This window comes from Thamnophis sirtalis, unplaced genomic scaffold, assembly GCF_051295495.1.
Source record: "Thamnophis sirtalis isolate CommonGarterSnake01/CBP01778 unplaced genomic scaffold, rThaSir2_p1.2 scaffold_1, whole genome shotgun sequence".
NCBI classification, from domain to species: Eukaryota; Metazoa; Chordata; class Lepidosauria; order Squamata; family Natricidae; genus Thamnophis; species Thamnophis sirtalis.
In genome coordinates, this window is record NW_028261381.1 from 113,837,696 (window position 1) to 113,855,424 (window position 17,729).

At 41.9% G+C, this 17,729-nt stretch overlaps 1 protein-coding gene across 1 annotated transcript; it reads right to left on the bottom strand.

The window, feature by feature from the left end:
- Nucleotides 1-7,023: 7,023 nt before the first annotated feature.
- Nucleotides 7,024-9,827, bottom strand: LOC148049701 (carbohydrate sulfotransferase 14-like). Its single transcript, XM_087704481.1, has 2 exons — nt 9,755-9,827; nt 7,024-7,938 (listed from the first exon to the last, which is right to left on the bottom strand). The coding sequence occupies exons 1-2, from the start codon at nt 9,825-9,827 to the stop codon at nt 7,106-7,108; spliced, it is 906 nt and encodes a 301-aa protein (XP_087560607.1). The 3' UTR covers nt 7,024-7,105.
- Between the last annotated feature and the right edge of the window lie 7,902 nt (nt 9,828-17,729).

The window sequence follows — 17,729 nt, forward strand, 5'->3', positions numbered from 1 at the left end:
AAGATGTTATATTTTGCTGCCAGCTGGCATGCCGGAGAGCAGTAATTATCATGCAGAACAGCCCAAGTGTTTGATGCCAAGAGAATCTCAAGGTCACTTGCCACCCCCTTCCATTTTGCAGGGGTGGGGAATAGTTCTGCAAAATTGGAGGAAGGGATATGAAGTTTTGCCTTAGCAAAGAGCACTGGGTACTCGGATGATTTAAGGTATTTAAGGATTTGTTTAAACAAATTCTTTCTATTATACATAGAATGGTCCGATTCTGCCCTCTAGTGGTCAATTACTAGAAAACTGAAAATACATTCTGTGTTTATACGGGTAATACGGGTAATCCTTGATTTACAACCTCAAGTGTACCCAAACTTTCCATTGCTAAGTGAGACGGTTATTAAGTGAGTTGTGTCTCACTTTATGAACTTTTTTGCCACAGTTGTTAAGCAAATCACTGCAGTTCTCCACAACCATCGTTTACCAGAGGCCACATGGTGCTGCCTCAGAAGTGGGCACCATTTTGGGAGTGACCATAATTCTCAGATCACCAATCCCCATCCTCCCCCAGAGTTTTGAGGGGTCCTCAGTGCTCTCTGAACTTGGTTGGTTTCTTGCAGACATTTCCCTATCCAGGATAGTGTTGGAAGAAATGTCCTTCTGGGTTCAGTTCCAAGTGGGGAAAAACACACTGGATTCATGGAAGTTGCTTGGAAAGAAGGTTTAATGGTGGACAAGACCACATGGGTTGAGGTCCTGGGCAAAAAGGCACATGGAGTGGAAAGAGAGAGAGAGATTTATATCCTCTGATGGGATTTGAATTTGAGCTTGTATTCTGATTGGTTGTCAAAGTCACATGGGGGCCATGCAGGGACAACTCTGTAGGCTGTTCTGAATTCATTCTGCATTCAGCTGGGTGATGATGTAATGAAAGGGCTTTGGGCAATACTCCTGCCTGAAGGAGGTAGATCTTTGTTATGTAGAATAGACTGACCTGGACCTTAATTGCCCATTGACAAAGGTGGGGGAGGCTGAGTTTCTGTCTCCCTTTTAGGGGGAAGTATTCTGCTCTTTTAATATTTCCTAAAATATCTCATTTTCCTAGGACAAGGGTGGGTGCTAACTTCCTACAGTAGATAACATCAGTGCTAGTAGGGAGTGAGGCTTGTTCTTAGTTCATATTCTAGTGGCTTGCCTTGTCAGAGGGTCTAGGTGGCTCTTTGGTTGGGCTGTTGATTATTGTTAGCTTGTTTGGCAGTTTTTGATTGGGGTGTTGTTTACTTCTTGATTGTTTATCTTGGTGTCAATCTCTGACTGTCTGGATATTGATTGCTGGTAGGGAGGCGTTTCGATCTTTTTGTTGCCTTTTTGTTTGTTGATTAGTTGTCTCTTTTGCACAGTATATAGAAGTTGTTTATAGAACACTGCTTGCAGAGTGAGATTGCACCTATTTACATTTGGGTTTCCTGTTGCATTTTTATCTTTGTCTAGAGCCTATTTTGACTGTGATTTTGAATTACAAAAAGAGGAATGTATGAAGGGAGGACTTGATTTCCTTCCCTGAATTTCTATCCTACTTCTTCAGAGTCCCCCTTCCAACTCCAAAGAATGCCACAGGGAAAACCGTTGCTGCAGAATTCTGTTGTTTGTAAGGATAGCATATCACATCAAAAAGGTAAAGGTTTCCATGTCAGTTGTATCTGACTCTAGGGCAGTGATGGCTAACCTTTTCATCGCTGTGTGCTGAAAGCGTGCACACATGCACCCATAATGCAATGCATTCACCTCAGAGGTGGGTTCCTACCAGTTCGCACCTATTCGGTAGAACCAGTTCATCAAATCTACCGAACCGGTTAGAAGAGGTTCCACCAGTGGACCCGGAAAGGAGGCCACACTTACAGAAGAGGTTCCAAAAATTTTTGAAACCCACTACTGATTCATGACCCCCGCACCCTGCCCCACCAATCATGCGCGTGCAACCCCCATGCATGTGTGTGATCCTTCCTGCACTCCCCCACCCCCTGCACATGTGCATGCACCTCCCGCATGCACCCCATCCCCCATGCATGTGCAGCAAAGACCTGAAAATGGCCTGATTTTTGCTCATGTTTGTCCTCCCCAGGCCCCAGGAGCACTCTGGAAGCTTCCTAAAGGCTATGCACGGCCATTTTTGCAAATGGGGGGGGGGTGGTTTCAACAGTTGTATTGACCTGAACCCATTTGCAATAGGTTCACATTGTTGCTATATAAATTGAGGAGTTCATTTGGTAGAGGTTACAAATTGCCATTCCTGATCTTTCTCTTTATACAGCAAAAAAGGTAAAGGCAAAGGTTTCCCTCTGCTATCCGGCCGTGTCTCACACAAGGGGGCAGAGTTCATCTCCGTTTCCCAGAAGAGGGAGCCATACAACAAAACGTGGCAATTTTCTCCAGAGAAAAGGAACACATGAGAATGAGGGCAGACTTTGGGTACAGCACCAACATCAGAAAACATATTATGTCATGCAAATTGTGCATTTTGCCTCACTTTTTGATGTTTTGGTCTTGTTGAAGGCAGGCATTGTCATATTGAGGAATTCTCACAGTAACTAGTGTTTGCCACATGTTCTCCTTGATCTTCCCTTTCCTCTTTTCTTACCTCCTCATTCAGTACCTTTTGTTATTATTCTAGAGATATGAAGCTCTTTCACCTCCCATTTCTTCATCTCTCCTCCTTCCTGACACATCCCAATGACGTTTGGTGTCATCTCTTGACCCGCCTCTTTTCCACATGGCATAATTTAATTTAATTTAACTACTTAATTTATTTTTTTATTATTTTACCACAATATTGTACATTGCAGTTCTCACCTCAGAACAGTTTAGAATCCCTAAAACCCTTCTCTGTTGAGTTGTAGAAGCTGTCAGATACAGTTTAAAAAAGAAACACATGGCTCTTGAGGGAGAGGGTAGGACTGGTCTCTCTGATTTCTATGGTTGAATGAGGGGCTGGTCTACTCTCAGCTTCAGAGTAGGGTAGTTGAAAAGTGAAACAGGATAGGCAAGGACTAAGGCATAATGGCCGATGTAGTTGACAGATATCAGAGAGATACAGTTTCTGCTCCATCTGCAGTCACAGCAACTCCCTGGTGATTTTTTAGCTTATCCTACCTCATAGGGTTGTTGTGAAGAACTATAGGCAGGGGTGGGCTTCAAAAACTTCAGCAATGGGGAGAAAGGAGCTGATATCACAATGGTATGACGTGCGATCTCGGAGCTCCGATATTGCAGTCGACACTTTGGGCGCTGGACGGTCCATTTGGACCTAAACCATCCCAAAGAGACGGTGATAGGGAAGAGTACGTCTTGCTGATCTCAGGGACACCGCAAAGTCCCTGATTGATCCAAGAGAATCTCTTCTTGCCGGTGACAATAAGCACAGCCTCAAGCTGCTGAAATTGGGACAGCTCCACAACGGGAGGAAAGGGAAAGAGAAAGTGTGTCCAACTGGTGAGGAAATCTTATTTTTATAAAAGACTGCCCAAAAAGGATTGAAGTTAAATTAAACTGGTAAAGAAAAGGAAATAAGCGGCAAAATTAAGCATTGTTGGATAGTGTGTTATCTTTTTTATTTTATTTTTTTCTATGGATGGAAGTTTTGTAAACATTTTTTATTTTTTTTAAATGAAAGTATCAGACTTTCTTCTTCTATTTCTTTTTTTACCTATGGATTAAATCTTTTCCTTTATTTTTACAATACTGGTTGGGATGGATTCTTTCTTTTTATTTTGTTTCATTTAAGAATTTTGTTTCTTCTAAGCCTGACACATAAAGAAGATATAAAAGGAATATAAAAAGGGTAGTAATCTTAGAGGGGAAAAAAGTTACACTGCCACTTGGAGGTTGGAGGTTGAGACCTGGAAACATTGCTTTTTTCCCCCTTTGATCATTTTGACCTTGCAGTTCAAAGGCTTCAGCTTGTTTATAGAGAAGAGCATGGGTTGTTTACGCAGGTGCTCTCTGAATGCTTGTTGGTAGCTGGAAAGAAGTGAAAATAAATATTTGTTTTTAAACTAGAGTGGAAGTGTTTACTAATTGGAAGGATGGCACAACATCAAAAAGAAACCATAACGTTACAACAGATTATGGTTGGAATTCAAAAATTATTAAAAACAACAGAGAGAATTGAGAAGAGATGGGAAAATATTGAAAATATAAATTGTAATATGGTAAAACCTGATGGAAAAATGGAAGATATCCAGCAAATGGAAGAAGTAGAGTCCTAAAAATCCAAGGAAAAAATGAACAAAGAGGCAAGATAACCGTGGATATTGACAGTGAACTGAGTGTGGTTGGAGATGGAAAGAGTGGAACAAGGAAAGGGAAGATAGATGGAAAGATGCTTTACTCCAGATTTCAAGGTATAGAAGAAGAAAAAAGAGACGAATTGATGGACTTAAGGAGAGAAACTTTGACCAAAACTACTGATAACCAAAGATAAGCTGATTAAAGAAGCTGATGGAGGGTTTCGAGATTTTACAAGATATGTAACAAGCAACAAGTTGCAAAGAGAAGTCCAAATAAATTTGATTAAGGAAATAACCAGAAGACTAATTCCACAAATGGCAAAAGAAATAGGACTACAGTATTACTGGAAAGACACAGGTTGAGATATGAAAATTAATAATAAAACACTAGTTAAATTTAGTTAAAATTAGAGCATTATGTTAAAATGTTGTGATAATGGATAAAGTTAGATAAATAATTGATAATGATAACAATGTATACATATGTATTGGTTTGATAAGAAGAAATTTGGTATAAATTTTAAATGGTGAAAAAGGGGGGAAAGTAAGTTAAACCTAGTCAAACTATTGTTAAATAAATGACTGATAATGATAATAATGCAATAATTTGTATTGACATGATAAAAGGGAAATTGGATATAAATTGTAAATGATGATTAAGAAAAGAGGTCTAAAAATTTTGTTACTAAACATAATTAATTTTTATTTTGAATGCGTTATAAAGGTATAATGTGGCTGGATGATATTGAAAATAGATAAGGGAATGCCACTATGTGGTTTTGTTTTACATTTTGGAATGTTTGTTATAAAGGGACATTAAAACAACTATAGTCAAATGAAGGATGAGGTATGATGATAGCAATATGTATAAATATATGTGATGTAAAATATATAACAATATGAATCATAGGTGATGACTGTGGAAGGGATGCACGAAAGTTTTTTGTAACCAATTGACACACTTTCTACAATTTGAAATGGAAGATGATTTAAGGTGTTTGTGATTATACAAAAAATGAAAATATTTTTTTTTAATTCAGCAATGGGTTCTCTGCCCAGTTGCTGGGTGGGCATGGCCATGGTGGATGTGCCCTAGTTGGCCTCTTGCACCACTGTGGGGGAGGGGACGTTTTCGCCTCACCCAGGCTCCAGAGGCTTTCCTTGAGCCACTGGGTGGGCAAAAACTGCCTCCCCATGGGATCCAGAGGTCCTCCAGAGGCAGGAAACAGGCCCGTTTCTGGCCTTCTGGCACTTCCAGGAGGCCCATTTTCCCCATTCCCCGAGCCTCTGCATGGGTCCTGCACTTACGTTGCATTCAAAATGGGCCGTGGGAGGGGTGGGGTGGGATGGGCAGGGCCAGCCAGAGGTGGGATTAGGAGGTTCTCCAAATTGGCCATAACATTAGCTACGGGTTCTCCCGAACCCGGGAGAAAATGTAGCAGCCCACCCCTGAATATAGGAGGATGGATGTGCCTTAAGTTCCTGAACAAAGATGGGATATACATACATGAGCATGTTTATATACCAAAGAAGGGGATCATAAAGTAATAAAAATACCCAGGCCTTTCTTCATGCACTTTAAAATTGTTGCTTCTTTAAAAACTACATGCTGAATCAATTCCTTGCTGCTGGGCAGGGTGGGGAACAAAGGACTGTGAAAGGGGCTGGGAAACTGTCATGAAACATTCAGAATGAGCATCGTGTGACTGCAGCAATAGCCCAGCAGAGCAACAGCAGCCAGTAGCATTGAAGCAGCCCAAACTTTCCCAAATTTAATATCCATAAGAGTCATGGATCCCTGGATTTTGGATACATTCTGTACGTGAGCCCATTTGAAGTACTTTTGTTCTGAAATTGTTACCCTATGATGCAATGTTTAACCTAATTAATGGTGATGACAACTAGAGATTTAGTATTATATCGACTACTACTAGAATAAATTCCCTTCTCCTTGCAGCTTCAGCTGTGTCCTCCAAAATTCTCCCTGAAAATTGGAGACTTTTATGGAAGTTAAGAGGGACAAGCGATGGATGAAAAGGGAGAAGCACAAAGAGAAATGTATGTAGTAGGACATTAATACCCTAATAATATCCTATTAATACCATCATACCCTAAATGCAAATTTCTACAATGCATCTTCCATGCAAAGCCCACTCAACATGCCAAGATGCATTTCAAGGTGAATTTATTTTTCAGGAGCACAAAATTCATATACCAATGATAGACAGGTGAAAACAAAATATCAAATGCACACAGAGACAGAATCTGGTGAATGCTTGTGAAAGCATATAAGCAACATGTTCTTGCATGCTAGTCATATTCAATACGCAAGACATAAACTGGAAAGAAATTTCAAGTGCTCGGTGTCAAGGTTCACGCAGCTGTTTAAACTGTGATTTGCTTGCTTGTTACCTAATGCAATGGATAGATCCAGACACTTTGTTGCAAAGCACAGCATGATGCATAAATAAATAGTGAAGTATGGTTTAGCTGTGCTAAAATAAGACAAGTTATCAAAATCAAATTTACAGAATAATGAAATAAAATGTTTGACATCTAAATGAAGTCAGTGAAGGAACCAAGTAAACATCTTTAAGGAGGCAACTTAGAAACAGATAGCCACTTGAAGAAATGTATTTTTTCTAATATATACAGTGTGTGTGTGTGTGTGTGTGTGTAGATAGATAGATAGATAGATAGATAGATAGATAGATAGATAGATAGATAGATAGATAGATAGATAGATAGATAGATATCTCTTAAGAAAAAAAATTCCTAGCAAATTCTTGCCTTACTCCCAAAGGTAGGTATCCAGAAAATAGAGGTATAACTTAGCCTGAAAATGACATTTCCATTTCAACAGTGAAAGTGTAATTAAATAAAGAGAAATCTATCTGATAAAGTTTCATGAGTTTCTCTATTTGGTTCCTGTCCAGTTTTCTTAAATATTGGGTACTGAGGTTCTTGTTTGTTCTTTGTGTATAAAATTTACTGTCTGGGTAACGGACAATCTCTGGAACTCCAATTCTGCTGAGAGTATGAGTGGCATCATCCTCCAGCATCTCATACTTTCCCAGAATGTCATACTGAATATTGCAGGGATCACACAAGTGGAACATAGGTTTCCAATGTATATCCAAATGCTCAGGATTCCTTGTCACAACATAGTTTACAAACTCTTGAAAAGTCACAACCCCTGTAAAATTTTTGTCCTTTCTAAACAAGGCTTTAACCTCATTTGCCACTTTGCTACTATAGTAAGTTTCATTATGCAAGAATTTGTCTCTGTAAGCGGAGACCAATCTTTCTAGAGGATGTCTGGTAAACATCACTTTTGTAAAGGAGTTCAAAAGTTCTTCTTGTTGTTCAGGTGGATAAGAACTCAACCGCTTTAGAAGGTTTGTTTTATGGACCTTCTCCGAGTTTACTTCAAAGACCTCCCTGCTCAGGTTGAGTGTGAGTAGCAAAACAATTTTTTTCCAATTAGAACAGCCCACTTTTGGCACCTCACAATAGATAAATTTGTAGTTCTCATCCACATAGAGTTGTCTAGCCACGCGTACATTCAGCTTTCTTTTTAAATTTCTTAAATTCTTGCTGTGGCAGATGGAATCCAATCTGGTTTTACGATCATTTTGTATTTTCAACCAATCTTCTTTGTGAACTAGAAGAAAAATTCAATCATTTTTGAGACATTTTTTTAAAAAGTAACAGCTTAAACCAGATATGCAATCCTGTGTGCCCTGTTGGGATGGGAATTAGGTGAATTTTAGTTCAGCAACATTTTAATTACATCTAGTGAACTGTGTTGTGGAAAGTAATTGTTATAGGATTAATTAATTACTTTTTCCTCTGAGACAGAAGTAAAATCATGGGGATGTTTCCAAGCATTCCAATTTCTAAGGGTTCTTTGCTTTTCCAGGACTGAACACACCTCAGTGTAACAGATCTACACACAATGCTGTATTGCAGCACACACAGTCTTCAACCACAGGATGTCACTGTAATTCTACCCTTCTAAGCTTTGCAAGTTGATGTTGTCATATAAATATATGTTTAATGCACAGCCCTTTATACTCAGTTCAAACAAAAGTCTCAAAGTTAATACAACCTTTGCCTCCTTCTAAAAATTCCTGTGCTAGTTGTGATGAAGTGCTGCCTTAATGTGGTTGCCTCTTTTGTGGTTGCTGCCATGCTCCAAACTCAGCTCTTAAGCATTGTTGCTTTTGAGCACTCCAACTGAGCTCCAAATCCAAATTCCAGGTAAGAATCCCATCAGGATATGCCATTTACTATAGCTTCTGGTCTGACAAATGATTGATAACCCACCTGCCTGCAATAGCTGTCAATCTCCAAACATTGTTTCTCTGCTTCTCTCAATTGTTTGTTTTCTCCTCTACTCCTACGCACCAATACACACTCTTAGTGCAGAGGTGATATTCAGCAGGTTCTGACCAGTTCTGGAGAACAGATAGCAGAAACTTTGAGTAGTTTGAAGAACCAGTAAATACCATCTCTGGCCCCACCCCCATCTATTCTCTGCCTCCCGAGTCCCGAGTCAGGAGGGAATGGAGATTTTACATTATCCTTCTGCTGCCATACCCACCAAGCCATGCCCACAGAACCAGTAGTAAAAAAGTTTGAATCCCACCACTGTCTTAGTGGTTATTTTTGTAAGCAAGGGCCTGGGTGGGATGAGGCTGCTTACAGACATCTGTACATCCTTGAAAGTATAATTAGGGTATGGATCAATTAGCCAACCAGCTGGAAACCCAACATGGATGCTTCAAAGTAAACGTGTGAATGAATAGCTGAATGCACACATCTGTACATGACCCCATCTCTTAAGATTTTGGCCTGCGGGGGGAGTGGAATCATGAGCTGTGTTTGTTGTGCCTTGGGATGTGGGGTGCGAAGTATTTCTGCTTGATTGAAAGTGCTTTTACCTAGTGTAGGCAGCAGTCCCAAGTTCACGTCCTCACACACAAAGCATGCACGAAGCAAACCAGTACCAACCAGTACAGGAACCCACCCCTGCTCCGGAGGCAGCACATAATTACCAGAGGGCCCTGGCCCACTCTCTGCCTCCAACGCAGAGCCCTCATCTCAGCCTTCCCCAGACTCCAGGACTAGCCCATGTACCACCACCACCACCTCCTCACCATCCCACTCTGCTGCCAGTTCTGCAGACCGCCGGCAGACCATAACAGTAGACAGTTTAATTTCTTGGAGAAATAAGAGGTCACTTATTTCACATTTATTATCAATGACTTGAATGAGAGACCTGAAATGATAATTTAAGGGTTTGCAGATGGCATAAAGCTGGGGGAGGGGCAATTAACACTTTGGATCAATGAGATAAATTTCAGAAAACTTTAGACAGCCCGGAGCAGTGAGTTCCAGTGAACAAGATGGGAATTAACAGGAAGAAATGTAAAATTCTGCATCTGGGTAGGAAACCTCCGTACCCCCGCACTCACCATGTGTCTTTGGTTTTAAGCAATGGTGGGTTCCTATCACTTCAGCCTGGTTCAGCTGAACTAGTAGTGGCATGCCGGCCTGGGTCGCAGAACTAGCAGCAACCCAGGCTGGCCACGTCTCCAAACCGGGTCCCCGTTCACCACAATCGCCGTCGCCATCTTGTTTTTGAGTTCTGCACATGCGCAGAACAATTTCTACTGAACTGTGCATGTACTTGCAGCATGCATCCAGCACTTACGTGTGCACAAAGCACAGGCGCAAAGCGTGCCCATGAGCAAACCGGCAGTAACACCGGCTAGAACCCACCACTGATTTTAGGGTTTGATTTTAACTTTTTATGTCTTAGAGTTAGATGTTAGATAATTTAATGTTAGATCAACCCATGTCCAGAACCACAAGACACAATACAGTTCATTGTTTCTGAATGCATTTTGACATAGATTTCAACACATTTGTTTCCCATCCTTCTCTTTTACTCTTAGTCTTATGTCCTTATTCTGCCTTCTGAGCAGAGGTGGGTTCCTACCAGTTCGCACCTATTCGGTAGAACCGGTTCGTCAAATCTATTGAACCGGTTAGAAGAGGTTCCACCAGTGGACCCGGAAAGCAGGCCACACCTACAGAAGAGGTTCCAAAAATTTTTGAAACCCACCACTGGCAAGGATCTTGTAACTTGACAGCTTTAAGACTTGCATGCTTCAATGCCAGAGTTTCTGAATAGCTACTTGGACCGACCTAAGTACTAATTCATAAGTTCATATCCGGTCACATGGGCGGCAAGCCACTCCCACAATGGAGGCCACACCCACAGAGTAGGTTCCAACAATTTTTGAAACCCACCACTGCTTCTGAGTGTAATGTTTATACATAGTTCCACTTCCTTTGTCATAGTTACCTACTTTTTTATATCTACTTTACTGGAAAATAAATGTGATTGATACACGCACACACACAAAAACCCACTAAAATTCAGTTAATTGATGATCCATTGCCTTACCTGTCATTTCTGCATGCCATTGAATAGGAAAAAAGAATCTAAGCAGTGCACTAAGCAGGAGAAAAATGAACAACTTTTCAAGCAGGTGAGTCATTATGGTTTCTTAACAGGCCAAATGCTGTAACCTTTTTGGGTTAGATTCTAAACAATGAGAAATATAATAGGCATGTTGTTAATAGGGCTTCAAAAATGTTACATCACACAAGATGAACTTTGCAATTTGTCGAAGGAGGTTTTGATCATTTTACATACGTACTGTATATGTATATTAAGAACCGTGGTGGCACAGTGGTTAAAATGCGGTATTGCAGGCTACTTCTGCTGGTTGTCGGCTGCCAGCAGTTCGGCAGTTCAAGTCTCACCAGGCTCAAGGTTGACTCAGCCTTCCATCTTTCTGAAGTTGGTAAATGAGAACCCAGATTGTTGAGGGCAGTATGCTGACTCTATAAAATGGTTAGAGACTGCTGTAAAACACTGTGAAGCGGTATATAAGTCTAAGTGCTTTTGCTATTGCTATATACACATAAACAATATTTGATATGATAAAGCACATTAGGGAACGCAATCTTCGGGATTCTATCCCTGACCTCTCAGTGCAATATCTCAGGCAGCACTCCAAAAAATGTGGGATACAGAACAAAAGAAAGGGGCACAATGAAGACAAAAACTACATTTGACTTAAGCGAAATTAAATAGTACAATTCATTAGAGTTATATTGAATCAATGTATTTAATAATTCAGCCATATTATACATCTTACAACCTTGTAGCAGTCCCTGAGGCACTCTGAGGCCACCCTAAGGCTTTTCTACAGGCACAGGTTGTATGACTCTGCTCTGGATTCTGTCCAGAGCTAGGAGAAACAAGAAAAATGAAATCTGGATCAGAGCATCACATCTCAGTAGTATAAGCAAAGTGATCCCCATCAACCACTAGTTAGTTCCACAAGTTGAGGATCCTGCCACTTTGATTCAGCACATGATCCATCTGCTAAATCAGGGCCTCTCCTCTTTCCAGCATGAAAATCAGAAACCTGTAGTCACATCCGTTATATATATAAAACTACAACACTTCCTATAGCTAAAAGTTCTAATGTGGGGCAAAACTGAGGCAGCCTATTTACTTTGCACGATAAACCTCTTAAAAAGTGATAGAGGGGAATATGGATTTTAATGCACAAATAGTCCCTTGATTCCATCTATCCCCTATGTTGCCGCTGGACAAAGCATAAAGTATGTCATCACTTTGCTTCCTCTACGGAATTTTATAGGGAGTCCAGGCAACACAGTTTGCCATTTATGCCTTACTGGTGTTTTCTTGCTTTTTCTGTTTTTGTTTTTGTTTTTTATTGGGAAATCCATCAGGGAGACAAAGAATTGCACATGGCATTCCAAGAAGCTTCTGTCCTTGAAACAACTCCTTGAGTTAATCAGTCAGACTTTGTTTGCTCAGGCAATATCGGATATTTCATCAAATTTCAGGGAGGTAGCAAAGAGGATCTGGTCTCTTTTCTTTTGGATGGTAGCCTGAAGACCAATGAAGGAGGATCGTCTGAATATCACCTAAGCTCTTCGTTCATTCAAATTGGAATTATGACCATTTAAACTTTCCCTCAGTTCCTCACAGGTCTGCATGCTCTTCCAAGTTCCAGAAATTTCTTTATTTCTAAAAATGGTATCTTTTGTGTTCATGTTTCATTTGGGAGAAATAAACCAGTTCCTTAATTCATGTAGCTTTGCATGCTTAGAACAAGTAGATGTGAGTTTATATTATTTTAGTATCGATTTGACCAATTTACAGGTTTTTTTAAATAAAATTTTTATTTTCAAACAAACACAAACACACAAAACATATAACATAAAAACCTCTTCAACTGCATACAGTGTGTAGATTGGTTACAAGGTCTTTCTGCGTCCTTTCCATAGTCATCACTTGAGCTTTATCAAAAATCACATATTGTCAATCAAATATTTTTGTATACATTATTATTATACTTCATTTATTTGATTATCACTATTGTTTATCCATTTTAAACAAGGTATTCTAAATATGTATCCATTTATATTATAATGATACATTATATCATCTTCAATATATCCAAAAATAAAGAATGTTTATATCCTATTCTAATTATTTTAGCATTGATAACATTCTCTAATAATTTTCAATTCCATGTTTTTTCCCTTATTAGTCATCAATCTAATATACATGTATACAAATTGTTAGAATTGTTAAACATCCATTAAGCATTCATATTATTACATCCTTTTTATATGAAACATATTAAATTTGAAGTAAATTTATATTATGGCATTTCATCACATCATCCTGAAATCATCCAATGATATTACATCTTTATATTCTATTCTATATAGAATTATTTATCTTTTATTGTTGCAGCAGATTGTGGTTTGTAATCTACTTACGAAAGATCAGGACTTGAGACCACGAAGGAAGAGAAACAGGTTTATTGGATGCATCGAGTTCAGCGTGTTCACACACCAACATCTGAACTGGCCTGGCTACGCCCAGGGCAGTGATTTTATACCTTTAATCAAACTTCGTCAATCAGAGGGAGTTTAAAGAGGCGTATTCATACAAAACGTAAAAACCCCTGTTCAGAACAGGGAAGTACATCTTGGAAAAATACAAAAGCAGATATTCATACCAACAGTTTTCTGCAACTTCTCTGTTGTATCTCTCCCCCCACACCTGGCTTCCTGTGCCCCTCCTTTACAGAGTCTTGCCACACTGTCAGCCCTATTTATAATATGAGGAAGTTAAAAGTCAACTTTGGGACTCCAGGGCACTGGAGTAAAAGGCCAAACTAAAATGAATCTATAAGGTCCATTCTATTAAGACCACCTAACCTGGCCAGCCACTGGTGGGTTTACCTGTGCAACCCATGCTGTATCATTCCCCCCTATTGAAACTTCACCCAATCCTAAGATTACTGTGTAGTTTCATAAATGGCAGGTTCCTCTCCATGAAGCATGAGCCCAACATATTTGCTCGAGCGTCCTTCTTCTGAGCATCCCACCAGGGCCAGGACTTTTGCAGTGGCCCATTTCTCCATCAAGAGGGGTAAGGAGTTTGTGATAGTACGGACAAAGATTGGCATAAGGCAGGGGATGATTACACAGCCTGCTGCGATCAGACCAATCAAGGCAATGATGGCCTGCAACCTTGGCAATTTTGGGAACCAGGAGTTAGAAGTGGAGGTGAAATCAAATCCTTTCCATTCCTACCCTGGGACATGAGTGAGTTGCCTTATTTCTGTGGTGAGCTGCTTAATGACACGTTCAGTCTCATCAATGTGAAGGCAGCAATTAAACAAGTTGAACTTCCCACAGACCCTCCTTCCCTTGCGTGGAGGTAATCAAGAGCCAATCGATTTTGGTACACTGCAGTACAGAGTTTGCCAGTGGCACTGGAGAGGATATTCAAAGATTTATCAATCCTCTCCCCAGCCAAGTCCAATACTGCCTGCAAATGCATGATCCAATTGATCATGTAAATGGGGGTGCGGTAACCCCAATACCCATCCTCTGCCCTAGTGGCCCTCCCATAGGTGCATATGATTCTCTTTGAGCTCCACATGTCGAATTTCTCATATTCAGCCAGTTCCTTACAAGGAAAGTTAGAGAAGGCTGTGTCTACCTTCCTCTTCTGATGGATGGGGCCTACTGAGTCATCAGGACCCCTAGCACCTGTTGTGATTGGATGGGCAATAGAAAGAACGAATGTTTTATCCATCCAAGAACACAGGGAGGACTTCGTAGGCCCATGTGCCACGAATCCAATACATGTTTTCCGGGGCTTCCCAAGTGCTAGATGGGGTTTTTGTGGCTTTTTTTTTCCTTTTGTCCTTCTGTGGATCCTGCAGGCATTGAGTGCATTCCAATGGAGAGGGGGTAATGGCCTCCCTTGTGGCCCTGGGTTCCCTTGGGGCTCCCTTTTCCTTCCCTTGGGGCTGCCCCTCCCACACTCCTGAGGGGTGCGTGTGGGATGGGGGTTCCTACCCTGTTGTAGGAGTGGCTCCAGAACCACCATTCGCTTTCCCTGTGTGTTTAGGGTGGCTATAGCTGTTCTGCTGAGGTTCTTGTCAAGTGTCCCCGCATGGCATTGATATGTTTCCAAGTAGTTGGATTGGGTTATCCAGACCTCCAGGCAACTGGCTTTAGCACTAGTGTTGCACGTTACACCTATGTGCCAGTACTTACTCAGGTCTTGTGCATCCATGCTTGACTGATTTTCATCCTCTGACCACCATTGTAGAAACCACTGATTCCCTATATCCCCAATAAGCTGACAAGTTATCTCCACTATTATGGGAATCTGGTCATAAGTTATGTCATATTCCATTTTCAGACTGAAATCAAGGGGGGCCCGCTTCACCTGAGCCCTTGTCCTTTCTGGAAAGGGGTCTGGGAAGGGTCTCTGAATGGGCTTTTTTTCGATGGCACCTAATGGTTGAATTGTATCGTTTGTTTGGTGCCCAAGTTGTGACATTGGGGTCCACTCGACACTGCCAATAGTTCCCTGTCTCCTCTGAACAGGGGGATGGCCCCTCCTCCAGATGGCAATTTAATAACCAGCGTTCATTATACACAAAATGCAGTCCCTGTTCACCCTGATAAAAGCAGTCTTTGCAAAGGGGGAAAGGCCCTGAACCCATTTCTTCTAGCATTGGCTCAGACGTTACCTGTGCAGGGGAGTCATTTATAGAGGTTAGGGGCCTAGCTTCCGGTTGTTGGGGAGTACCCTCATTATCCTCATTCCCCCCTATAGGAAAGGATGGAGCGGTGGTCCTCATAATCATTCGGAACTTCCCACACCACCAATGGGCCTCACCCTTTGCTCTGGCCAAGATTGCCTGATAGAGATAAAGAGAGTCAATGAGAATAGAAATGAATAGGAGAAAAACCACGATCAGAACTGCCGGCATCAGGCCTCTCCTAATGCACACAGCTCGGCGCAGGCGCTAGTCAGTCTTCATGGTTGTGCCTGGGCATTGGACGGGGCGGAGTGTCCATGGTAGACGTGATACGTTGCCTGTGCGATGGGTGTCGACGGCACCTGGAGCGACACCTGCAGAGGGCGCTGGTTCTTCACCACCTGTTCGTAGAGCGACAGCTTCCCGTGTGTCCGCAGAAGAGGTGGCGGTCCTCCTGGTGTTTCCGAAACGTGAGGTATAGAGGCTTGGCAGGGTCACTGGAGGCCTTCCAGTAAGCTTTCGCAGCCAATTTCAAACGGGTCCAGTGAATCCAAAGCCTAATTTCAGCTACCTTAACAACAAGGGGAGAAAAAACAACAACAGTATACGGCCCACACCATTTGGGGCCCAATAGTTCCTTCTACCAGTCCTTCACCCAGACTTCTTGTCCTGGGTGGAAGTTGTGGACTGGAGTTACAATTCCATGAGAACGACAAGACAGAACATATTTTTGCAATTTGTGGACTATGGCATCCAGGGCTGGCAACTGTTTGAGCTTCACCATGTCTGTAACTTGGGGTTGGGCAACACCTGTGGGCCATGCAAATTAGGAACCCTCCCATACAACAATTCAAATGGCGAGACACCCAACTCCTCGGTGAGAGTGCACCTCTTTGCCAGCAACGCCATGCTGTGGGCATCATCCAGCCATTTGAGATGGGTTTCCTGACAAATTTTGGCCAACTTATCCTCTATGGTGTGATCTGCCCTCTTGACCCTCCCACCTGAACTGGGCCTTGATGGAGGGTTATTAGCAGCACATACCTGACATTGAGAGCAAACAGCAGCTGCCAGGCTAGACAAATTGTTGATATAGACCTCCCTGAGCCAAGGCTTTTTTTCCAAAGCCGTTTTTCCTAAGTGCAAATGCTTATGCAGGGAGGAGACAGCATCCCATGCCAACTGCTGGGAAACAAACACCTTTTGTGTCCGGCAGAACCTACCACCCATCTAGTAGTTCCACCCCTATTGCTTCAGCTTGCTGGGTTCCTGAGTGACTATACAATGGGGGTTGTTCTTCCTGGGCCGGGGTCCACAGAGTAAGGCATGTGGCCTGTAAAGAAGGGAGATCCAAGGCTGCTGCTCTGGCAACTTGATCAACTTTGTTGTTTCCTCTTTCAGTTGTTGAAACCCCTTTCTGATGACCCATACATGCATAATGGCAACTTGTTTGGGGGCCCATACACTGTCCAACAAATGCACAATTTGGGCCATATTTGATGTCCTTTCCTCCAGCTGTGATGAGGCCCTTTTCCTGTGAAGAGCTTTTCCTAAAACTCCATGGGCTTGGATGGTTAGGAAGGCCTATTTGGACTCTGTGTAAATGTTGACTCGTAGATCTCATGCCAATTCCAAAGCTTTGTGAGTTCTGCCAAGTCCCATCTGGGGTGCCAATAGGGGGGAATTATATTTAATTGCTGTCCAAAGGTGAGCTTATTGGCTTCCTGGGTAAGTAGGGCAGTTCCTGTCACAGCCTTGAGACAGGCTGGCCACCCTTTGGCCACCTGATCCAGCTGTTTGGACTAATATGCAACCGGACGATACCATGTTCCCAACTCTTGGGTCAGTATCCCAATGGCCATATTCTGCTTAATGTCCACAAACAACTGAAAAGGCTGTCAAGTCAGAAAACTAGGAGCCTGAGTCACAGCATGCTTCAATTCCAAAAAGCTGTTCTGTTCCTCTTCCTCCCAACTCAAGGGTTTCTTTTCCATTCCCCTTGGTAGCTTCATAAAGTGGCTTTGCTAACAATGCAAAGTTGAGAATCCAAATGCGGCAAAATTCTGCTGCCCCCAAAAAACTCCTTAATTCCTTCCTATTTCGTGGGGCTGGAAATTGGCAAATGGCTTCCTTCCTCTCATGGCCCAAAGTTCTTTGTCCCTGCTGGATGTTGTAGCCCAAATATTTAACTTCCAATTGGACTAATTGGGCTTTGGTCCGAGAGGCCTCGTAGCCTTTCTCCTGTAGGAGGAGCAGTAGG

Bases quoted from the DNA above. Each gene is read 5' to 3' on its own strand.
- LOC148049701 (XM_087704481.1), bottom strand. From the start codon at position 9,827: ATGCCACTACTAGTTCAGCTGAACCAGGCTGAAGTGATAGGAACCCAC. The intron at 7,939-9,754 runs GTGAGTGCGGGG...TTTTTCTTCTAG, and splicing joins CTTAAAACCAAAGACACATG to TTCACAAAGAAGATTGGTTG.